Consider the following 25,462-nt stretch of genomic DNA (forward strand, 5'->3'; position numbering starts at 1 on the left):
TTAATTTTCATGCTTGTTTTGATATTTTTTATTTTGTTTTAATGTAAAGCACTTTGTGTTATACTTTTATATGAAAATTGCTTTATAAATAAAGTTTGATTTGATTTGATGAAGTAGGTGCTGGAGAAGCTCCGCCTCTTGCAACAAGAAGGCATCAGCTCATGCTAATAATGTCATTCTTTATTAACTATTGCAGACATTTTTATGATGTCTTTAGTTTCCATATAAATGTATTTTTAGCCTGTTTAGTTTGTGTTAGTGTTTGACGTAAAGAAAGCAGGTAATGCAGGCAGTAAAACAGCTGTGCTTTATGAGATCATAAATAAACAATAGATCATTTGTTTATAAAAGCATTGAGGTTTTTGGAGGATTTCTACTGTTGGTGTTGCACAAATTTAGGACAATGCCAAATATTTTGGAGTAATCCTAGTGATAAGTTCTATGGTTTAGTTTTTAATGTTTATTAAGACCTAAAAAGGATATTCTAAATAACAGGTTTTTAAAAAATCAAATCCTTTTGGTACGTTTCACAAAGAAACACACGGCACGTCACACACCAAGCAGAAATGAAATTATTGCAAAAAATGATGTCAGACAAAAGAGCAAAGAAAACGGAATGGAATTTTTATTTCTTATTAACATTTCCAGGGTTTGTTTTGTTCTGCAGCGTGTTCATATTTGCATAATTTTGACAAAATGTATTTTTACGGAGAGCAAAATATTATACTGTATTTAAGGTTACACTTGAGTTATTCTAGATAAATGCTCATGCTTTATTCATATTTATGTTCAAAAAGTTGAGTTTTAAAGGATTAAATTGTTAGATTTTAAATCTAAAACCTGACATATTCAGAGAATAAAGAATTAAGCATAGAATCAGAGTCTCCTGTAAAGCATCAGTGCTCATATAATTGAACACACCTACAAACAGCATGCAAGTCAGTTCAGCTCACAACCCTCTCACTCATGGTTTTCAACCAAAATTCCTCACTTCCCATGAATCTTAGGGGCTGAAGGCGGGGCTAACCCCCCCTCCCAGGTCGCTACACTGCCCCCACTTAAGATGGTAAAGTGTCCCCACCCCCCTTACATAGCTGAAGAACCAAACCAATGAGTTATATCACTAGAGGAGACATCACGTGGTTCCTCATGGGAGGAGGGCACCGCCATCTTGGTGAGGTCAAGTTTCCACTGCAGTGCACGCATGTGAACACATTTTTTGCATAATACCGGTTCATTGTTTGGTTTTAACTGCCAAAATTTGAGAAATGAGTCCAGGAAGGAGGAAGGTATATCATTTCACAGGTAAGTATTTCAATATTTTTCTTTTAATGCTGCAGGGGCTTCATTAATAGAACACATGTTGACATGCATGATGATGCAGGGCTGTTATCAACATGCTGCATGATGTACATATAATTTGCTGTCGACATAAATGTACATTTTATTTTGCTAAACCTGTATACAGCATACTAGGCTATCATAGTAATATAGATTTATACATTTCTGACTCAGTGACTGAACTTTTCTTGCAGGTTTCCAATGGATTCAGACTTAATGAAAAAGTGGATCTTAGCAATAAAAAGAGCTAACCCAGATGGATCACTGTGGAACCAACTAGTAATACAGTCTGATTGTTCAAAACATTTGTGGAAACAGATTTTGACGAGAGGCCAGACTGTTTGCTTGAAACCTGACACCATAACATCTGTGTTACACAAATTGAACACTAACATGAATTATTATAAATCTGTTGTTTTTCTTTTTTGTTGTTGTTTGTTTGTTTTTAGGGTAAATCTATTGTTCACTTTTGGACTTCTTTTGAATATTTATTATTATTATTATTATTATTATTATTATTATTATTATTATTATTATTATTATTATTATTATTATTATTATTATTATTAATTGCCTCATTTTTTATAATTTATTGACTTATTATTTATTTATTGTTTGTATTAACTTACTATTGTTTTATTATTATTATTTTTATTGACTTATTGTTGGGTTTTTCTAAATAATTTAAATTACATGTCAAAGTGTTCTAAAACTTCTAAATGTTTGGAAATTATTTTTATTATTTAATGATGAAAAAATTATTTTTTTTGGCGTCGCGCTCCGCCACTGTCGGCCAGGCTTCTAAAGCGGGCGTGTCTCCTCTAGTGATATAACTCATTGAAGCAAACAACGCAAACAACAAAACACATGAACACACTGGCTGAAAACTCATGCTCACAATTCTGGGTTCCAACCACCACCGTGTAAAAGTCTTCCTCCCAGCTAGCTGCGTTCGCACATCTGTTAGTGACACAGTTCCGTGCCAGTATGTGCCCAGCCTGCAGAATCAAACACTGTCCCCGCAGCCGTGGCCAAGTTGACGTGAGCCAGGTGTGGTTCCAGTGGTGTTAAGCCATTGCATTGTGAAAATTCGACTGGGCTGCGAACCATCATCACAGACGGGAATTAAATGGTTTCAGGCTGTTACAAACACTGTCATAACAGATAATAGTAAATCAACAGTGACGCAGATTTTTTTCCAAGCACTGACTGTCACCACCAACCCCCGTTAAATTTGCGCCCCGGGAAATTGCCCATATTACCTGTGCCTAAAACCGCTACTGCTGCGCGCCCCCCCTGGCATTGCATCTATTTGAGAAGCACTGTTTTAGCCAATAAGGAGCTTCAATGAAAGGATGGTTGGAAAAAATGTGGGATACCGTCCCTGGAGGCCTGCATTTGGGGACCACTGAAAATCTTTCAGAACAAACACACCAATATGCATCACTATGACGTAATCATAACAATGTTTTACTGGAGAGCATATACATTCATATGTTTAAAAAATACATGACTGTTTTTTTCTAATATTCAAGCATTGGTGGTTCTGTGGTAGAAATCTTGTCTGCCTGGGATTGAGTCCCGTGTTTGAGTGTCGGCCAGTGCAATTCTTTATTTTTCCTTTGTTGTTTAACACAATTTTTTAAAAATCAATTAATGATAATTACTATAATAAAACGATTTCAGCTTTTGTAGTAAGCAATACTATGGAGCCAAGAGTATGAGTCTGCGGTTTGTGTCGTGTGCGCAACCTTTTGCCATGCTGAATTACTGGATCATCAAATTCAGTGATCCCCAACCACCGGGTCGCCGTCCGGTACCGGTTCGTGGATCAATTGGCACCGACCCACGGGAGAAATAATCATTTATGTCCGTATTTTTCTTTTGACTCTCGACAATCGTTTATTTCGAAAAATATTTTATTTTGAAAAATAACCGAATTCTTTCAGCTACACCTTGACCTGTGAAGTTTGGTCAAGTGAGCAAAATGACGACGTTTGAACGATCTTTTATTCTGAAAAACCTTGGTTTTGAAAATTGAAATGATTCTCTCTCGGTTACATTTTATGAAGGTACAGTCAGTGGCGGTTCTACCCTGAATTACTCCCCGGGCGAGACTCTCCTCAGACCCCCCCCCCCCAAATAGAGTCACTTTGTCCATTTATTGTAACTGAAAATACAGTTAGGAAATATTTAATCAAACACAAATAATCTGAAATAAATATTATAAACTACAAATCACACTAATAATACACTAGAATAAATGTAACTGCAGCACTAAGAACTGAAAACACTAATTAAAACCTAACCTTTGTGGCCTTCCTGATGCAAGCTTGTCAATAACGTCATCATATGAAATCTGCTCCCCCCCTGAATGATTGATACTAACAGCAGCAGGTTAGTGAGTTGCTCCTGAGACATTGGTGATCTCAGGTATGACTTGATCAACTGCAGCAGCTGCAGCTGCAGCAGCAGCAGCATGCTACCATCACAGCTTATTTAACATTATGAACTAATATACAACAATAAAACACAACAAAAACTTTGTGTTACAGCAGAGCAGACAGACACACGAATCATAACTAATGTTACAAGTTAAGGCAGAGCAAACATTTAAGAATAAATATCTTAAAAATGACGTTATTTGCAATATTTGGGCCTACTTCAGTTTTGGTCATGATAACAAGACCAAAAAAACAAGAGATTTTTCCTCTGCAACGTTGTTGTTGTTGTAGGGCAGGTAGCATTCGAATTTAGAAAACGTGCATCTAGTTATGTGATAATACCCTTTTCTTTGTCTCTTTTCTCCTCTTCTCTTTTCTTTCTAAATTGGGCACCAGCTTTGACCTTTTTTCTCCATATTTCAGATGTTTTTGCATTTAGCATAAATGTCCTGACATAGGTATCAAGTCTGTCGACTAAACCAACTGTCATCTAAGTGAAGAATTTTTTTTGTTTTCCCATTTTTTATTTGGGCATTTCACACAAAAATAACCAAAAAAGCATGATTTTTTTATACCTTTTTTATACTCGCAGCCCCCCCTTCGTCAAACATTTCCTGCAGAAGCGCGTGCAGCTGCACCCAGAGGCGCCAATTCGCTACATGGCGGCGCAATTTTTATTTTTTGTTTTTTCATCAAGCACTGAGCCCTGGCCTGTGACCGTCGCCCCCCTGGAAGAAGAAGATCCAGCCAGGTTTGCGCATGCGTTTTGCGCTCCGTGCTCACCTCTCAACCTGCACCCTTCACCCCGCGCCCCCTCCCTTCTCCTTCTTCACCCCGCGCCCCCTCCCTTCTCCTTCTCACACACATTTGCGTCTACTTCTCAAAGACAGGAGGGAGCGCAGCTGCGGGGCGGGGGCGCCGCCAGGTTTCAGGCTGTTACAAACTCTGTGATATAAGTAAACCAATAGTGGTGCATAAAGTATTTTACAAGAGCTGAGCCGCTGGCGCCGCCCCTCCGTCATTTTTCCGCCCCGGGCGATCGCCCGTATGGCCCGTGCCTAAAACCGCTACTGGGTACAGTACACCTTAATACATTTCCCTCACTTTAGTGGCGCTAAAAATAGAGTGCAACACGAGAAAAGTTGTATGTTGAACCTTTCTTTGCTAATGGATAAGGGATAATCTTGATTTAGGGACAGAAGAACAAATGGAATAACAGGCTACGACTTCAAGACAAACAACAACAACAAAAACTGTAGGCTACCGAAAGTCTTACTTAAAATATGGATTTATCGCAACAGGTGATTCCCACACACACACCGGGCCTGTTTGCACTCATAAAATTAATTGGAAGAATCCGTTACCGGAGATTGATTTTCCGCTGGTATTTTTAGTAGTGATAGATGTGTATATAGTGCATTCAAATATACTGTTTCTTTGTAATTGCACCCCCAGCCCCATCCCTCCGCCGGGGTGCAGTCCAATCCCCAGGGGTTGACAAGTCCTACGCCGCATTGATAGATGATGCCCACTCCGAGTAACACAGATAATACCTCTGGGTGTCTCTTATGGAGGCCAAGTTGTCTCTGTGGCGCAATCGGTTAGCGCGTTCGGCTGTTAACCGAAAGGTTGGTGGTTCGAGCCCACCCAGGGACGGCACATTTTTGCTCTGAATCCTGAAACATTCATGAATAAGAATTTTGTGTTTTGGGATGTTGGTAAATGAAAATGGCCGACAAGCTTCTGTGGCCATCCTAAAATAATATAAAAAACAAAAACTGACCAAGAGTCCTGCTATGAACAATAACCCATTATTCTAACATTTATAATCTAAAAATTATCTAAAAAACAAATCTTTGGTGGGAAATAAATTGTTTGCTAATAAGCATAATCATATTTTAGCCACCCCCACCCCCTTTTTTCAAAGATTGGAAACAACTGTTTTGAATAAGATTCCAAACTGTTTTTGAAGTAACTTTTTTTTTCTCAAAATGTAATCTATTTATTTATTATTATTATTAATTTCTTTCTTAAAGTCCCACTCCAACTATATTTTCTTCTATTGTAAAATCCAGGGTTTGTACGGCCACGAAAAACCTGGAATGATTTTGGAATTTGAAAATTACATTTCTAGGTCCTTGAAATGCTTGTGAAAAATGACACCCTCTGTAAAGTTTTGGAAAAGTCATGACATTTTAATATTTTTGATGCATTTCTGTAGCATAATTAAAAATAAAAGTCAATACCAGAAATGCTTTTTCATTTTCAAAATGAAGCTGCGTTTGTTGACTCAAAATTAAAAAGAAAAAGCTATCAGCCAAACTGCAGCAGCGTTCTGGACTACCTGGAGCCGGTCGAGATATTTTTTACTTAGACAAGTAAAGATGGAGTTGCACTAATCAAGATGAGAAGAACTAAAAGCATGGATGATTATTTCCATCTCAGAACACGACACATTTAGAGTAGGGCTATATTATGATATCGTTTTTTTCATATCACACCCACTGTATGTGATTTTTTTCATCAAAAACATAAATAAAAATGTTTTTTTTTCTGTTCTAAAAAAAATCTCTTAAGCAGGAGTGTACATATCCTAAAAGAAAAAATCACTAATCTTTTCTTTAATTAAAAAATAATTTACATGGCAAGCCTTCAGTTAATCATCCCAAAATACAGTCCAGAATGGTAGGTAGCAATATTCCACATGGAAAACCAAAACTGCAAAGAAAAATATGGCAATTGCGGTGACAAAAAAGCATCAGGTACAGTGTGCAGAGTACAATGTGTTTAACTCCGCCCAAATTGAGCAGCTCCTCGGTTTACACAATGCAACTAGGGGTGGTTAGGTGGTTGGTAAAATCTGTAATGAATTTGGTCAACAGTGGTGGGGAGGGGGGTGTAATTCACTCAACGCGGGGTTGACCCAAAGACCCTGAGATTAACCCTTGTGCTATCTTAGATGACCCCACCCTTACATTGACGTGTTCTCCCTACCATGACAAAGGTGGATAAAGGTGGAAATATTTCATGTAATCCATGGACACCAGTGAAGATCACAAATCATTGAAGAAAAAAGGTTCAGAGCACTGTCGAGTGGGTCTAGATGACCCAACTCCCAATGTTAAAGTGCCTAGAATAGCAAAAGGGTCTCATGATATACCAACCTGGTCTGTAAGGGGGGGAAAAAACGTGAATCGCCCAACGTGGGGCTCGAACCCACGACCCTGAGATTAAGAGTCTCATGCTCTACCGACTGAGCTAGCCGGGCTGCTACCTGACAAAGACAGTCTGCAATCATAAAGATAGCAGAACAGTGAGTGGCTGGTAAAGTGTCAAAATGTGAAAGCAGGATTTTTTTTAATGGATATGTGTCTTCAAAATAATACAGATATACACTTGACAATACGTAACAGGATGAATGAATTAAACAGATTTATACTTTAGGTTAAATCATGATTGAAAGGCAGATGGCGCTGTGGTACAACAAAACAAGCAGTCAGAAACGATACCTAGACTGTAAACAAACTCGCATGACCATATGCAAAAGATAAATTTAACTAGGGAGGCGTATATTTCCAGGAAACATGTTCAATTATTGCTATAGTTCAGCATCAGACAAAAATATAATCTAGAAAAGCCGCGAGGCAGAGTGGCTATACCACGTGACGCAATGCGGAAATTATCTCACAGAAAATGCGGAGTCTCATAGTGAGCGGAGATTTTGAGCGGAGTCTCTGCAGTCTGCTCCTCAACTTCTCGAACAATACTAGCGTCTCCGCTTGTTTGGAGGTTTACTTACCTGAGCGAAAAAAACAAAGAAAGGCGGAAATTAAAGGTAAGGTAAAGCAAAGCAAAGCAAAGCACAATAGCGTTGTATGTCACCTCGACAAGTTTTGGCGGAACTATTGACTAATAAACAGAAGGGAGCTGCATGGCCTGCGGACGCCAACGGCTACTGTGTTTAGAATATCTAGGAAACATTTAACTAAGTTTCTCTGACTGAGATTATAACTTAGGTTGATTGTGTGATTGCTTAGCAGAACTGATTATTACGTTTTGTTTATTCGGCATATTGTTATTAAAACCTTGGGTTTTGTGTTTACAGGCATTGTGTTGGATTGACAATGGCCTAAGTTAATCGATTGATATCCGTTTTATACTTTTTACTTCGACTTGTCCTGCAAGAAACAACTATGAATTTATTTTCATTGATGAACTAACAGCGATGTTGTTATTGTCCAACACACTATTTATTTTTTATGTTTACCTTACATTCCTCTTTTGTTTTTCATTGTTTTTATGTGCTCTTTAATCTGTTTAAATGTCAGGTTTTTGGCATAGTTATGTAGCTGTCTTTTAGTCATATACTAGCTAATTTTTCCAAATAAATCAGAAATGCTGAGCATAGTGGAATATTTCAGTCTGCACACGAGGATCTGTAACATCATTTAAACAGAAAACCTGTGCAGTGGTTCAATCTAAAACAAAGACATTCCTTTCCTTAAAAACCTGTTGATTTAATGAGTAGACTTTTCCCCCCTTATAAATAACTGTAACTTTGATCATTTTAAGGGCTAGCAGGCTTTGATCAGTAATCGTACAGCTCAAAAGTTTTCTCTTTGTGCTGCCAGGGCTGCTGCATACTTTATCAGCCAGTTCTTTTGTGCATTTCGTGCCAATGAGTTAAAGACTCACTCTGATGGAAAGGGTGTTTTTAACATGGTTCTTGTGGCATTTTCCTGATGATTTAGGACACATTTAGATCAAATTAAGTTTTAATTGCATATTTGAGTATTTAAGAATTAAAATCATTGTGAATCAAGAGCAGACAAAAAAATGGCAGTTTGAAAAAGCTTATTGGACTAAGTGGGGAAACAAACGATGTTCTATAGAAAAAAAAAAGATTTTTTTTTGCCTTAAAATGGTATAATCATAATTAAAAGACCACTGGGAAAACTTACAATAAATGAAAAGATTATTTGAGTGGGACTTTAAGCACTCAAAGTGCATTGTCTGATTTTGCATTTCAGTGACATCAATGTCACCACTTCTCAACCAGCAGGGAGACTCTTCATCTATACTTCTTCATTTAATTACAGTTTTGATCAGAGGTGTTCAAAACCTCTCCAGAAAATCCAATATTCTTGGACTCGGCAGTAAGAAATAAAACATCGCCTTTCCACTAAGAGCACATTTAAAGGATTAGAACAGTGCTGCCTTTTGAACTTGGCTAACAACCGCTTTCAGCAAAGCACCATTTTAGGCCTAACAGTATTACTGGCTGCTCCAGCCTCTTCTGTAAATAAGTGTGGAAAACCAGTAGGCGATTGGGTTATAATGTGATTGTGGGCATAAACTCAACCAGTCTTTAATATTGTGTAAGAATACCCCAGAACATGGAGAAGTTATTGTTATGTGACAACAATAGGCCGTAACCCTAGTTGTTGAAATATATAGGAGTGAGATATAGGAGTGTGTAGGAGAAACACTCTTGTTGTGTCAAACTGCTCACTGCCTTGTTTGTCTTGAACAAACTTTTGCATGTCTTTCTTTTTTTCCAGTGCTGTTAATCTGATCTCTGGCTCTCGTTTCTGTCTTTTGAGCCTCATACATTGCTGAGCGTCTCTCCCTTCTTTTCTCCTAACTGGTTTTGCAGGGTTGTATTGTGGTCCGTCCACTGAGATGACTGGAGTGTGACAGTGGGGCTCAAGAGTGTCGGTTCTGGACTGATCTAACATGGCAACTGCTAAGAAGAGTGAGTTTTATTGTTGTTTTCACTGCTTTCTTTTGTGACACTTTACCTGTTTGTTTTACATAAAAAGAACCAGAATCATTTACAGTAATTGCTGTTTTTGACGGCTGAAAATATTCAAATAATTGATAAATATTTAACATTTTATCAGTCCCAAGTAAACCCAGGGAAATATTTACATTTGTTCCTAACAAAATGATTATTACTTATCTTTTACACCATTATTCAAATACATGCTGGATTAATTATCAATATTTGGCAACATTTAATGTTATTTTTGCATTTCAATGCCCTTTTTTGACAATGTGTAAAAAAACAAACAAACCTGTAAAATTGCAGCTAAACTTGTCACAAATGCTGCTATGTAGTTGTTTTTTCTGCATGTAGTCAATCACTTTGAGCTTTTTAAAATTAGATTTAAATGACATATTTCCTGTTGGGCTTCTCTCAAATTTAATTTAGCCTTTCTGATGAGTGTGTCTGGTCTTACAATCACATAGAGCTACAGCTATCTGTCTTGTTTTTGCAGCTTAAGTGGATTCATCTTTTTTCATCTTTTTAAAGGCCTCGTGTCACTTTTTTTCTTAAGTGGTTCCAATAGGCTTGGGCTTTATGTTGATTTTATTTTTTTCTTTAAAAATAGATGACCTGTCAGGGTTCTGACTTTTTTTATTAATAAAGAGAAGAACCACACAGGAGATGAGAACTTTTGCTAGACTTCTGCAGAAGGAGAATGGGTCTGTCACAGCGCGAACTGTCACAGAGGAGTTCTGCCTTCCCAGTGTATTCAGTCTCTTTTTATTGAAAACTGAAGGTTGCAGACATGAATGTGGGTCATTTAATCAGGAACAACAGGAACATCATATTCTTGTATAATCAGAACTTTTCAGATTATTGTTTTCTTACTGAAAGATAGAACTGAGACAATCATATTATGGTGATTAGAGCGTGCAAGCAAATGATAATTACCGGTACATAACTCTAACATGCCTATCATGTTCTCTTTGTTCACTTTGTGCACAAGAGTTTTGTATTTGAAAAAAAAAGTCTTCAAAATTTAAAAAACAAATACAAAACGCAAGCATCCAAAGCATTATATGTGTTTTTTTAAATGGCAGCCTGGATAATTAGGGCTTTCTTGCCTTTTACTTGACAAATTAGGAATAATATTAATAGTCTTAATATTCAAGTCATAATTCTGCACCAATTTGCCTTTTCTTAATTTAAAAGTTCTGCTTTTGTTATTTTGGTGGAAGTAAGTCAAAATTAATGCAGTTCTCCAAAGTGAGTTATAACGTGTAGTCGCATGCACCCGGACCAGTTTTGGGGTTTTTTTGAGCTTGCATAGAGTTGGAGAGAGGTGCATCTTAAGGGGAGTGCAGGGCTTCCTGCATGCAAAAAATGGGCCGTGTTCGAATCCCCGCCCTAATCCCGAACTACTATAAAATCTATATACTGCAGGACTATGTAGTGCCCTGGACTTTTAAAGCAATTCCGACACCATGCTCACTAATTTATTTATTTTTTAAACGGCGAATATGACATAATTGATTTCGCAAATTTAAAATCTCATTGATTTTTGGCAAAAATTGTTTAGACACAATGCATTGTGGTCTATCTTCGCCAAACTAGTGATTGCACACTAGACTTCTGAAAAATTTCTAGGGCACTCTACTTTTGGAATTGTAGATTCAAACAGCACTACAAAATGGTGAACACACTATATAGTGCACTGTGCAGTGAGTAGTAAAGGAATTCGGACACAACTATGGGCAAACCTGTACAAGGCACACAAGGGGCACGCGCCTTTCCTTTTTGCTTGAGAATTTGTGCGGACCACCGGCGTGCCCTGTACAGATTCACCCATCTAGCCATAGGACTGTTGTGACCAAGTTATAAGAAGATATCACCCTTAACCTGTAACAGCTCACAGAAGGTGTTTACATGGAAAAACAAAAGCATAAAACTTTTAGAATTTAGTTGATGAAAAAACTGTGAAACTATTGGTTGAGTCAAAGGAACAGCACAGCGTTTTTTAAAACTATTTGCATCACAAAATGTTTAGTAAATGAAATTAAAGTTACATTTTCAGGACGATCTTTTGAAAGTCTGTTTACAGTATAGGCTGAGTCTTTTTTTATCATTGTAAACATCGAACAAACAAAATTACAGTTATAGAAGAAAGGGCCTCTGCATTTAGAAAAAGCCATGGAAAAATAACTTGTTGGTTGGAAAAAAATGGATCTTTTATAGCAAATGTTTCTACCATCACCTGCATAGTTGATTGTTTTTCTCAGCTACAGGATACAAAATACATTTCAGGCTTGGGCTGTAGATGATAAGCGGTTTGTATAAATTGTTTGTTGGGAAAAAAAGAGAAGACAACTGCACCGGGGGCTGAGATCGAATGCTGCTTGTTCCCTAAAGCTCATACCAGGCAAGTCTGCATTTGTTAACAGAAGCTGCTGCAGGAAGGCCCCCTCGAGTCTTTAAATAGGTGGAGAAGAAGTTAAAGAAGGGGGCTTTCTGGGAAAGAAGCAAGCCTGTTTTACTGCTTTTTGTGTTTGTCTTTAGGTGGACCAGCCTGTCCTCATTGAACTTTTGCAGTTTTGGTTGTGCTTGCATATGGATGAGATTGTGAATTGCATATAAACTCTTTATAATTTGTAGAATTTGGTCAAATAAAGTGTTGGTAAAAAGAACCAGAATCATTTACAGTAATTGCTGAAAATATTCAAATAATTTGGTCAAATTGGTCAAATAAAGTGTTGGTACTTGTTCCTGCTAGGCCTGCACAATATATCGCAAATTTATCGTTATCGCGAGATCAAGCTGTGCAATATGCATATCGCAAAAGACGGCGAAAATTGCAATAAATGGTTTCCTTAAATGTGCAACAACAATCTTATGGCAGCTTGAAGTATTTAACGGATTAAATAAATCCATTTATGTATTTGACCAATCAGATGCACTCCTTCACGTTGTTGACCAATCGGATGGAGCCCTTTTATGTTAGATGTTCGCTTCCTATGTAGACGAGGGTCATTTGGAGTATATTTTTAAACTGTTTCAGTGAAATGGAAATGATGTTTTTGGTTGTTTCGCTATTTGTTCATATACCGCAGGTTATATCGTCATCGCAATATTGATCACTAATATCCCATATCACAAGTTTTCCTCATATCATGCAACCCTAGTTTGTCAGGTGGGGAAGGCTGGTGAGCAGGTAGGACCCAGACGCAGAGGCAGGAGGCACACGGTTCCAAGGCAAGGTGTTTAATCACAACAAAAAGCGCTGCAGAGCAGGATAACAAAACTAAAACTAAACTCACTGTGGCAAAGCATGAAACATGGCATGAAGGGAGTCAGGGACAAAGATACCTTAAAGACGTTAGTGACGTTAATGGACCAGCACAAGAGGAAGGGAGAGACGAGACTTAAATACAGACAGGACAGACAAGACACAGGTGAACAAGATAAGGACAGATAGGGAGAAGGAAGTAAAACTCAGGAACATGACAAAACAGAACACCTTTCAAAATAAAACAGGAAACAGAACCAAACATGAGAGAACAAGAAATAAGGCAAAAACCAAGACAAAAGAAACCCAAACCATGACATAGTTCCTGCTATTAATTTAGTGTGTGGTTAAACTTGGCTGTTTAGTTCTGCATTTTTTGTACTTTTCAAACCTCCACGTTCAACATCAACTTCTCCTGAACTCCTTTCATATTAACACAAATTCATCACAATTATAAGCAGTTTTCCTTAACTGAGAATTTACTGAATTTGATCTATTATCTGAAAAATATACATACTCAAAAGCTTTGAAGTAACATCCTAGTTCTGCAAGCTGACAGAGTCGTGACACTATAAATTCTTACCTCTGTAAAAGCTGTGAGCACGTTTCCTCAAAACTCTGTAAACCTGATTAGAACAGCATCACACAGTGGGCAGAAGTTTTTATGTGAATTAGATGATTAAAGATTGAGGTCTTGTAAATAAATGCAAATGTAGGTGCCTCATCTGTTTGTTTAGCTTATTATATAAGGAAACCACACAGTATGTAGCAATATGTGCATTGGTGTGTTGTGAGTAGGAGTTAATGTATGGTAATATGAAAACCCACGACTTTGGAAGTCTGTTTTTGTATTAATGCAGCAGCTGTCATAGTGTTTCTTTACTGTTGCCAGAGGAAATGTTTTAGTCTCGGGCAGTTCAAGCGAGTTGTTTTACTTGTTTGCCGTTTATAGGGAGGAGAATGACTTCAGGGAGTAATTATATGATGGATCATAGCAACAAAAGGAGGTAAATGATACTGTATTTTTTAAAGAAGATATCCTTTAAAAAATAATCAAACATGGTTTTAACCCCCCTTTTTTTTAAATAAAATAAAAAAGGAAATGGTATGTGGGATATACCACAGACCAAGTTGATCACAGAAAACATTTCTGATGTTCTTCTGTCACAATTATGTCACCATGGGTTTTATTGAGTTCATATGTAGTGCTGTCATGCCATTAATTTTTTGTGTGTAATTGATTAATCTGTTTTTATTTAACCGAATAATTGCTGTTAAAAGCCTTATTTTAATGTATTTTATTTAAATAAATGTGACACAGTGTGATACAGTAAAAGATCGAAATAAACAAAAAAGTGGTTTTACGTAGTTTCTTACCATAACAGACTTCCAACCTTTACTTTACAACACCAAGGGGCATTTTTTTGCAATCACGAACAAATAAGAACACAATAATAGGTATAGGTTAAAAATGAGATTAACGTGAATTAAGAAAAAAGTACTCATTTGTCTGTAATAAATGTATTGCTATTAATACAAGAATCGACACCTTTAAATATAGGTATACTTTTTTTCTTCCTAAAATTTAGCTCAATTACCCTCAAATTGTTATAATTCTTTTTTGTCTATTTGTTAAAAATTCTTATACTTCATATCAATATGCCTAAATTATTATAGTAAGGGTTATGCTTCATATTTTATCTATCATTACATTTAAATGGGGAATGCTCATGTTTAGAAATGATCATTTAATACTTCTGGGATATTAGTTGAAGTTTAATAATGGAATGACCTGAACTGACTCCCATTCGTTTGGATTTGGGAGAGGCTAAGGATATTGCTCTGTCTGAAGCCTTAAGATACTAAATTGCGATTAAAATAGGGTTTGTTTTTTTGATGATCTTCAACCAAAGCTTCCTGTAAGGGATATTGTTAATGATACAGAGTTTTTCTGTGCTTCTCATTTTCACTTTCTACTTCTACCCAGATTCTGCACATATGGAACATGATGTAACTGGCAAACTCATTATTGTGACCCAGATTGCAGAGAGCAAGGATTTCTAATCTGATATGAGTCTGAATATAAGTTTAACGGAACAGATCCCATGTGGGACAGGAACGTCACAGGTTTATATAATGCAGTTTCACAGGTCATTGTGTGTCGGCGATTTTCTTTGTTTTCTGTCTTCTCACTATGGTTGTACGTTTCATTTGCCTTTTAGAAATCATAAGTAGCTGTTCTGGCAGCGCTGCTGCTACAAGTCCTGTCCGGTGAAAGCACTGAGGTTTCTCGGTTCAAATCTTCTTTGACTGTATATCAACGGATACACATTTTTGTGGCCAATACCTATTATTAATAGCCAAGGCTGTCGATAACTGAGATTTGTAGCCGATATGCATTTGCAGTAAAAGTGACTAGCGACTAGTCTAATTGTTAGAAAAACCACTCTTGCTCTGATGCCTATTTTTTTAAATGTTCTTGCTAACCCTTAATTTTTTTAAAATGATTTTTTTTCTGTATTGCAAGTTACTCAAGTTATAAACTGACCAATCAGATGCCTCAAAAAACGCACGTGGTCTCACGTCAAACGTTTAAAAATGTTTGACAGGTTCTCCTGAGCCCGCTTGTGGACATCCAACAAGCTCACTCCTGATTGGCAAGAGTGGTTGCCATAGAAACGATCACTCAGACCAAGTCAGACCAATCACAGCTGACTGGCGTCGTGTAGCTCCACCTTGGTGGCATTTGTATCACAATAAAATGGTGAATTAATTTACTTAATTTAGTCTGAGCTGGAATTAAGCCATTTTCTATGGGTGACATCATACTCTGTCTGATTGTCTTATACAGTCAATGCTACTGATCTTCATTGTTTCTCCATATCGTCCATGTCTCAGAACCCACTTCTGACAGCTACCCCCTAGTTGTGCAACTCTTAGCTTTTGATGAGCTCTTACTCGTGTTGTGGTCTGACCAATCAGATGACCCTGTGGGGGGTAGAATTATTGGACAGGGAGAGTGGCAAAACTGCCGAAATAACCAGTAAAACTGATTTCATGTTGACCTGCTTGAATATTAATGAAGGCTCATATTAAAGGCTCATAAATACTAGTAGGTTAATATACCAAATATTGGCTGATTTCTTTTTTTTTTTGGTCAATCTCTGATATGAACTTTCTCTGGGTTCTGAGCTTGCATGGTTTTAATGCAAATACAAACATGTTTGGGTCAAAAAAACATAACAAAATTGTATTTCAATATTTGGCATTATTATTTTTATGTCTTGCCTTTCCAAGGAAGGATATTTAGTCGGGGTCGAAATGACAAAAGATTAAAGTCCTCCTTAAAGAGAGATGCCTAGAGGCTGTAGTCACAAAGCATTTTGCCATCAGTTTTGGTAGTTTTTGATCAGATCTAAAATAATTGGAAGTTTGTGTTACGTAGTGAACTAAGACAAGGCAGGCATGCTCTTGGGAATTATAGCATCTCTCTCTTTTTTTTTTAGTTTTTTATAAACAGTTACATTTATTTAAGTTCACATTTCTGCACCTCTTTACAGATAGCGTATTATCAATATAGTTTTTATTAATTAGATCTTTATTGTTAACTACATGGTTCAAACTCATCTGGACCAATCATCTAAATATTAGGCTCAGTGCTTTTAAAGAACAAATTGTTTGTTGTTTTTGAATCAGGCTCTCTGGGGAGAGGCTGTTTATTTGCAGAACAAGTTTCCATTTCTCTCGCACAGCGGGTAAATGCCTAGGCTGGAACAACGAATGTCAAATTCTCAGTGTCAACTAACAGCAGTAAAAACACATTGAGCTCTTAACCCTTTTCTTGACCCAAAGTTCCCAAAGAGCCTGAAATATAAGTGTCTGTAAAGTGATATTGACTGATGGTCCTGTCGCTGAAAATAGCTCTTTATGGCTTTGGACTTACCTTTGGGATCATCAATGTATAACTTCATGTGTGCATCATTTCAACTGGCAATTTGATGCATCTTTGTTTATGTTTATGTATGTCAGGGTTTCAGAAGCTGATTCCTCCTAATTTTTTTGCAGTGTGTTCAAAGGCAGGAGGTGTCCACTTCTCAGAGGAACCTCCTTCTACTGGAGTCCCATCACATGTTCATTTTGATGAGAAACTGCATGACTCGGTGGTCATGGTGACTCAGGAGGATGATGGCAACTTCATGGTGAAGGTGTGTTCATTTCAACATTTCTCACGCATTTGATGTACCGGTAGTTTTTAATTTAGCCAAAACCAAATGAGCATAATTCTCAGTTTCCACCTTGGAATCACAAGGCTAACAGCTGAGGGAAAAAAAGAAGAAAAAAAAATGAATAAAAGGTTAAAAAAAGGCACATGGTTAAAATTTGATTTCATTTAAAATTTGCTAAAGCAAATTCCTTTTGCAGTGATGTTGGGAAGTAGCTGGATAGTGGACTACCAGGTGTTGCAGATTTATTTACAGTAGCATAGAAAAAGAAAAAGCAACGTGATGCATCCCTTTATTTAAAACATTTGGGTTGTGTCCAAATTCCCTCAATACTTTCCGGTTCCTGCACTATATAGGGCGTTCAACATTTTGTGGAGGTGTCCAAATCTACAATTGTGCCCTAAAATCTTCTCAGAAATCTCAAATCTCAATTTCTCAGAAATTTCTACCAAAAAGCTGTGCATCAATACTCATCAGATTGGCAAATATAGACCACGATGTACGTTCATGTGCCATAAGTCCAAACGCAACACTCACTGTTTTTAGTGTAAAACATAAAATAAAATCTTTTGCACTTGAAACAGAAAAATTCCCCTTGAAACTGAAACATGTATTTGCAATCAAAACAATTTTCACTTGAGAGAAATTCACTCTTCTGCTAAATTGTCAGAAATTCTTCCAATTAGATTGTAGCCTGGATCAGGTTTCTGCACGATTGGAAGAATTTCTGGCCAACAAGCATCATCCTTCATATCCATCTCTTTAATTTGGTGGCTTTTGTGGCACATTTGTAACAAACTGACCTGCTCTGCTTAGAGCGCAGAAGAGACTAGTATTGTTTTGTCGGCATATATTTTTCAGTTTCCAGAGTTAAAATTGTTTTGATTGCTCATATTTTTTACTGTTTCTAGTGCAAAGTAATTTTTGAGCACACAACATTTTTAAATTTTTACACTCAAAACAGTGAGTGTTGCGCTTGGAATAATGGCTCAAAAATTGCTCAATAGACAAAAAGCAAAAGCAAAAACTGATTCCATGTGGAGCTACATCATCATCATCATCGGAAACTAAAATGGATCCTGAAAAAATGGATGTGAGCAATAGAGCAATTAATAGTCATTTTCAACTTTTTAAGCAAGGTCTTAAAAAAGTACTAGAACATGTAATGACCAAACACCTTTCCACTGTCTTTTGTTCCTGCCTGGTTTACGTTGATTGGTAGAAACTAGGCTTGTAAACATTAACCCTTTATCCAATGTTGACATTCTTTTGACTGCTGTAACTCAAAATCACAGCCATTTCCACAATTAACAAGTTCCAGTGGATTCTGAAGCGCAGATAGGCAGCACTCTTAAGTAGTGAAATGTTTACCTAATCAATGTAAATCAGCTGACTCTGTCTTTGCTGAGTCCAAAGCTGATATAAAAAGCTACTTTTCTCTTTGACAAAATGAGCTGATATACGTTGATTGCGTAAATGGTCTAAAAATTACAGTATGTCACGGAGCATGGTATTTAGGTGTCGCTAAGGTAATACAAATTTCTGGGAAGCACATTTTTAACAGTATTTTTAAATGTTTCTTTTTTCTTTTTTTTAGAAATAACAAGAAAACATTTTGAAGCATTTATGGGTGTGTTGAGCAGCAATTCGTGCAAGGTGTCTCAGGGTTTCTTCAGACTGGACACATTTGGTCAACTTAAAAGTGAACCAGAGTTCGTTTCTGGAAACACATAAGCGCATCCTGATCCAGGACCAGGAACTGCTCTCTGAACCATCTCTCCAGGTGGTCCTGGTTCATTTCCAATTGGAAGGAGCTTCAGTTCGCTCTGAGATTTCTCAGTCTGAATACAATCCGTCCTAGGAGCGGAACAGCCGAACCAAAACGGCCACCGTAGCCGACATAAACAGAGTAGGAAAGAAGGAACCGATAAACCGCAGACAAATTTATAAAGCAACGATTGTCGTGTTATCATGTGTGGACAGGCTTGTCACGTGTGTTTTGTGTTTTTGTTGATGCTTGCACAATAAAGCTTGCAGATGCAGAAAAACAAAGTTATGTGGACTCGCTGAAGCCTCCATTGTGCCTCAGTGCTTCTAGCCTGGTTGCCCTCTGTTCGTCATGAGGAAACAAACCCCAGAGAAGCAGCTATTGCAAAGTCAATTTAAAGGCACACAGCTAAGTGTTTTCTGAAAGGTACACACATAAACCTCTTAATTTAACAGGTAGTGAATTTGATCTTTCCGAAGTGGCTGACACTGAAATCAAAAAAACTCTCAAAAACTTCTTCATTGAGGCTTTAGAAAAGCCTGCAGGTGAATTATTGCCTAAAATAACTTGTTCCAAAAACGTTTTTGTTCTTCAATTATCTGCCACAGTGTCTCTTTTTTAGAACTTTTTTCTTATCCTAGTGGATTTGACAAATTAAACGGTTTCTTTTTATGATTCAGGTCTTTAGAAGTTCGGAGAAATAGGAAATACTGCAGTACTTTTTTACTGTATTGAATGCTAAACTGTATTACAACCCTAACCCTAACCCTGCATAGAAAAATATTGCTCTTAGTCGCTAAGCCTTCATTAATAATTTTTTATTTCCATTATATTTTAGTCTGTCTGTCTGTCTGTCTGTCTGTCTGTCTGTCTGTCTGTCCCTCCCTCCGTCCGTCCCTCCGTCCGTCCGTCCGTCCGTCCGTCCGTCCGTCCGTGTACATACAAGTATTTTTTTTTCATTTTGTTTCTGTTGAGTGTATGCTTTTGTCAGATCTTTCCAAGCATGCTTGACTGTCTTTGTGCAGTCCTCACAGTCAGTTCTGGCTTCTTCGCATAGAATATATCAGTGGCTGTGGTGGTTTGGAGGGTTGTTGTTATGGAAACAGAAGGCTTGGTTTGCTCATCTTCAAATGGAGCAAAGATGAAGTGGGAGTATGTGGGCTGAAAAATGGCATTCAAGCAACCATTGTGAACACGATTTGAATTGCAAATATCTGCATGTTAGTCTGTCATGTGTTGTCTGACCAAAACAACAGAGATTTTTCTGTTTAACATGACAGTGGTTGGGCAGAGATATGGAAGTAGCTATGATATACAATCCAAACTTGTTTAAGAGTTAAGATTTGTGATTTTATGTTGTCTGTTTTCCAACAGTGACTACTGAAAGGAAAGTACAGACAACTAACAGTTTTACTCACTGGTGTACTGCACTTCTGTTACATAAAGTAACTGAATAATAAAGAATGAAAAATGTGTTTATTTTGAGAAATATTGACAAAAAAAACCAAGAGTAGCTCATTTACGATGACCAGCTGGTATTTATTGGTGCTAATTTGATCAAAATAATATTTTTTAATGTACCAGTATTTAAGTGTTATAAGCCTTCTCACATGCAGCCTTCTGCTAATCATATCTCCTAATCTGTAAGTTTCATGTTGATTGGCGAACAACTTTTTTATTTCCCCAAAATATCTAATGTAGAAGCACCAAAAAGAAAGTAGTTCAGAATACATCTTTATTTTATCTTTATTTGAACACCCCTAATTACTGGAATTTAAAGGGCCACTCCAATAAAAATCTTGATTTTTTTTTTTTTTTTTTTTTTAAACATGTTCCTGTAGCCTTTTTCTCGTGATAGAAGAAAAGCTAGCGGATAAGAGGGTAAACAAAGGGATGATGTGAAACGAGGCCGAGTGTGCTTCCGTTGACAGTAAATGAGAACTTTACTGAACAACCCCTCCCCCCTCGCATTCCAAATAGGGAGTACCCACCGGAAAAATAGACAGCTGTTAACTCAGTTAGTATGTTCGTCAGAAAACCGTTTTTGCTCTGCTAACTTTTATTAACATGTTCTTGTTAACCCTAATTTTTTCATGGTATTTTTGCTGTAGCTGTACACTGTACTGTAGGTTATTCAAGTTACAGTGCCTTGCGAAAGTTTTCAGCCCCCTTGAACTTTTCAACCTTTTGCCACAGTTCAGCCATAAGTGAGACACAATCATGAAGTGGAACGAAATGTATTGGATATTTTAAACTTGTTTAACAAAAAAATACTGAAACACTGGGCGAGCAAAATTATTCAGCCCCTTCACTTTGAGTGCAGCAAACTGTCCAGATGTTCAGTGAAGATCTCTGAATGATCCAATGTTGACCTAAATGACTAATGATGACAAATAGAATCCACCTGTATGTAATCAGGTCTCCTTGTAAATGCACCTGCTCTGTGATAGTCTCAGAGGTCCGTTTAAAGCGCAGAAAGCATCATGAAGAACGAGGAACACACCATTCAGGTCCGAGATACTGTTATGGAAATGTTTAAAGCTGGATTTGGGTACAAAAAGATTTCTTAACCTATAAACATCCCAAGGAGCACTGTGCAAGGAATAATATTGAAATGGAAGGAGTAGACCACTGTAAATCTATAAAAGACTCCGCCGTCCGTCTAAACTCAGCTCAAACAAGGAGAAGACTGATCAGAGATGCAGCCAAGAGGCCCATGATCACTCTGGATGAACTGCAGAGATCTACAGCTGAGGTGGGACAGTCTGTCCATAGGACATCAATCAGTGGTATACTGCACAAATCTGGCCTTTATAGAAGACTGGCAAGAAGAAGGCAATTTCTTAAAGATATCCATGAATATCTTGTTTAAAGTTTGCCACAAGCCATCTGGGAGACACGCCAAACATGTGGAAGAAGGTGCTCTGGTCTGATGAAACCAAAGTTGAACTTTTTGGCAACAATGCAAAACGTTATGTTTGGCATAAAAAGCAACACAGCTCATCACCCTGAAGATACCTTCTCCACTGTCAAACATGGTGGTGGCAGCATCATGGTCTGGGCCTGCTTTTCTTCAGCAGGGACAGGGAGGATGGGTAGAATTGATGGGAAGATGGATGGAGCCAAATACAGGAGCATTCTGGAAGAAAACCTGATGGAGTCTGCGAAATACCTGAGACTGGGACAGAGATTTGTCTTCAAACAAGACAATGATCCAAACCATAAATCTACAATGGACTGGTTCACAAATAAACATATCCAGGTGTTGGAATGGCCAGGTCGAAGTTCAGACCTGAATCCAATCAAGAATCTGTGCAGAGAACTGAAAACTGCTGTTCACAAACACGCTCCATCTAACTTCACTGAGATCCAGCTGTTTTGCAAGAAGGAATGGACAAAAATTTCAGTCTCTCGATGTGCAAAACTGGTAGAGACATACCTCAAGCAACTTAGAGCTGTAATCACAGCAAAAGGTGGCGCTACAAAGTATTAACTTAAGGGGGCTAATTAATTTTCATTCCCAATTTTTCATTTTTTTATTTGTTAAACAAGTTTGAAATATCCAATAAATTTCATTCCACTTCGTGATTGTGTCCCACTTGTTGTTGATTCTTCACAAAAAATTGCAGTTTTATATCTTTATGTTTGCAGCCTGAAATGTGGCAAAAGTTTGGAAAGTTCAAGGGGCCGAATATTTTCACAAGGCACTGTATGAACTGACAAATCAGATGCCAAAATAAAAGTAGGTGGCCTCGTGTTGAATGTTCAAAGCGTTTGATTGACAGATTCTCCCGAGCCCACTTTCAGTGGAAGGGGTGTGGCCTTCTAATGTGCTGACTCCTGATTAGAGAGAGTGGATGCCATAGAAATGTAGATGGACCAATCACGGCTTACTGAGGACATATGGTTCCAACGGCGACAGATGTATCATGGAAAAATGGCGACTCGATTGACTGTGTTTGATTGAAACCATAAGCAAGGCATTTTTTGTGGGTGACGTCACAAGCGAAGAACACAATTAGTCTCCTGAATAAACTGTTTAAAGAACAGTTGCTTACATTAGGGTGCAATAAAGAACAAGACAAAATAATGGTTGCATCTAAACTGGAGTGATGACAGTGGATTTATCAGAGCGCCACATGTGTCATTCCCTCTACAACATACGATAGATTTAATATTGAATTACTAAAGGAATAGAATTGGCTCCCATGAGCCCTCCATTATTAATACAGCTTCACGTCAGCCACTTTTTTGTTTAGCTCACATGCATGGATCATGTAGTACTCATCATGTATTGTGTTTACCACAACTATGAATCAACATTTCTTGAGTAAAACCATGTCATAGTGTGTCAACTTGTTTTTAATAAGTTTTTGTTTTTGTTTTTGAATTCGTCCATCTTTCACATTGCTATTACAGATTGATTATTGCTTTTCCCTGGAGTGGTCTCTTTTAATGCTGGCTGTCGTGCTTTTCAGCAAACACAGCTTCAAGCCTCCGCCTTGCCTATTGATGTAAGCCGGGGTCATGTGGGGTTACAGCTGCCCTATGTGGCTCTAGCCTGGGGGGCTTTACACGTTATCTATTGCTGCATGCACCTCCTTATCCAGTCTTTTGATCTTGTCTCTTGCATGAGGATTTCCTCACTCCTCGGTGGAAATATTCCTCTTTTATTAGTTTTTCTCTTCCAAATAGAAAACTGCCACCAGTCACAATATAACCAATGGTCAGATTCATTTCTGCTGTTTTTACCATCTGTTATCCTGTTTTTTTCCTGCTCTTTATTATTATTTTTTGTTTATTATTATGCCCTGCAGCAGTCCTGGGGGGTATTCCAGAAGGCAAATTTAACTACCCTGACTTTAACCCTGAACTCTGGCTGAAGTCTTACTTACTCTGGGTATGTCTGTTCCAAAAGACCGGATATGAGTTGGTGTAATTACGCTCGACTTGGTAACCCTGGGTTAATGCACGTGCACAGCAAGTACATAAAGACATTCTCAATAGATCGCAGATTTCCGGAGTCACCATGGAAATACGTGGAGAAAAAAAGAGAACGCTATACTTCAGTTAGACAGACATTTTAATGACTGCGTATGAAGATTATACGTCCATCAAAAAAGTAACACGGCTGCATCAACAAATGAAAGAGTTTCTGCTTGGAGAAAAAGAACAGAGTAAACGCACGAGTTTCTGATCTTATTTCCAATTACATTGTGATGTGTGTATATATATATATATATACAACTTATAAAAGTGAAATGAATTGATTCAGTTGGTAACAAGTAATTGAGTTAAATTTATTCAACCTAATTTCTTATGTCTATCCAACTCAATTGTTTATACAACCCAAATTTACATATTTATCGAACTAAATGTCATATTAAACTTATTCAATTAAATATTTTTCCATCTTAATTTATGATTTATGATTCATGATTGACTGTAATTTCAGTTCGCATACCATACTATTGCACTAGGGGTGCAAATAAACTCATCATCCTCTCCCTCCCTCTCACTAATGGTGCAAAAAGCATTAATCATAACTGGGTAAAATAACTCGGCAAAACACAGTAAAACAGCTACAACTAAACATATTTAGACAAAAACCTACACTTGTACCCAAATCCGTCCAGACAGGCAAAGGGAATGGTATCCCACAATTCCTTGCGCGTCCGATCTAACAGCAGCATCAAAGTTACACCTACTTAATTGAATTAATTTGAATAAAAGTTGAGTAAATGTCTGATAGCTATGTGTTATTTTTAGGTTGACTGAACTCAAAAAAATGATTTATCTTAACTGAAGCCAATAATTAAGTTAGATCAATGTAAATAGTTTACTCTACAACATCGATACGTGGTCTTATCACCCTCTCACGGTGGAAAAAGTATTATCTGAGCTTCTTCATCCACTAAATTATCTTCAAAGGGACACACCATGCTGCTTCACCTCTCTGAAAACAAACTAATCTTCAACTAAACCTGCTCCAGACCAGGTTATGTTCAGAGCATGAGTTGCTATGGCAACTAAGCATACCCTGAAACATAACTCTGTTTTTGGAACCAAAAGCTGAGGTTATCCGCTTCCTTAGCCTCGAACTTACCGTGGGAGCTAGCATAACCTGCTTTCTGGAACACCCCCCTGGAGTACTAGGACCATGTGGTTTTTGCAATTCTTCTTCCTTTAATGTGAATTTGAGTGAAAACTTTGCCCCCACAACATTCTCAAAAACTCACCAAAATTTGTATGCACCTCGTCCCCAATTAAAGTGAATTTTCGGTATAATGAACGACCCCCCCATGCCATTCAAGAAATGAATAAGAATAAAAAGATGACATCACAGTGAAAAGAAATAGTCAAAGAATTTATGAATGGGGCCAAAAACCCATTAACAACACCAAAACACGCGCAGCAGGTGTTTCCAAAGGAAGTTTTAAAATTATAGGATAGCCACAGGACCTACGGCTTGGCAGTCAAAGTGTGACAGTGTGCCTTTTTCACATTTTCCCACAAAATGGGAAAGAAGACTTGTGTTCGAGAGATTTTCAAAAAATTTCACACACATGCCAGTAGAATAAGTCCACAACCACAATTGTTGACCTTTTTTGTTAGGTAGAGGCCTCCATCATG

General features: G+C 37.5%; 1 protein-coding gene and 2 non-coding genes across 3 annotated transcripts in view; 2 read left to right on the forward strand and 1 right to left on the reverse strand.

Annotated features, from left to right (window-relative positions):
* Positions 1 to 5,367: 5,367 nt before the first annotated feature.
* trnan-guu lies at positions 5,368 to 5,441 on the forward strand. The gene has a single exon. It is a non-coding gene; the product is annotated as a tRNA-Asn (tRNA).
* A 1,539-nt stretch (positions 5,442 to 6,980) lies between these two features.
* trnak-cuu lies at positions 6,981 to 7,053 on the reverse strand. The gene has a single exon. It is a non-coding gene; the product is annotated as a tRNA-Lys (tRNA).
* A 402-nt stretch (positions 7,054 to 7,455) lies between these two features.
* Positions 7,456 to 25,462, forward strand: part of c18h20orf27 (chromosome 18 C20orf27 homolog) — a 33,609-nt gene continuing 15,602 nt past the window's right edge. The window contains exons 1-3 of the mRNA XM_004079849.4: positions 7,456 to 7,620; positions 9,442 to 9,540; positions 16,904 to 17,043. Of these exons, the coding sequence (XP_004079897.1) occupies positions 9,522 to 9,540; positions 16,904 to 17,043 (159 nt within the window). The 5' untranslated portion in view covers positions 7,456 to 7,620; positions 9,442 to 9,521. The remainder of the gene's footprint in view (positions 7,621 to 9,441; positions 9,541 to 16,903; positions 17,044 to 25,462) is intronic.

This window comes from Oryzias latipes, chromosome 18 (assembly GCF_002234675.1).
Source record: "Oryzias latipes chromosome 18, ASM223467v1".
NCBI lineage: Eukaryota > Metazoa > Chordata > Actinopteri > Beloniformes > Adrianichthyidae > Oryzias > Oryzias latipes.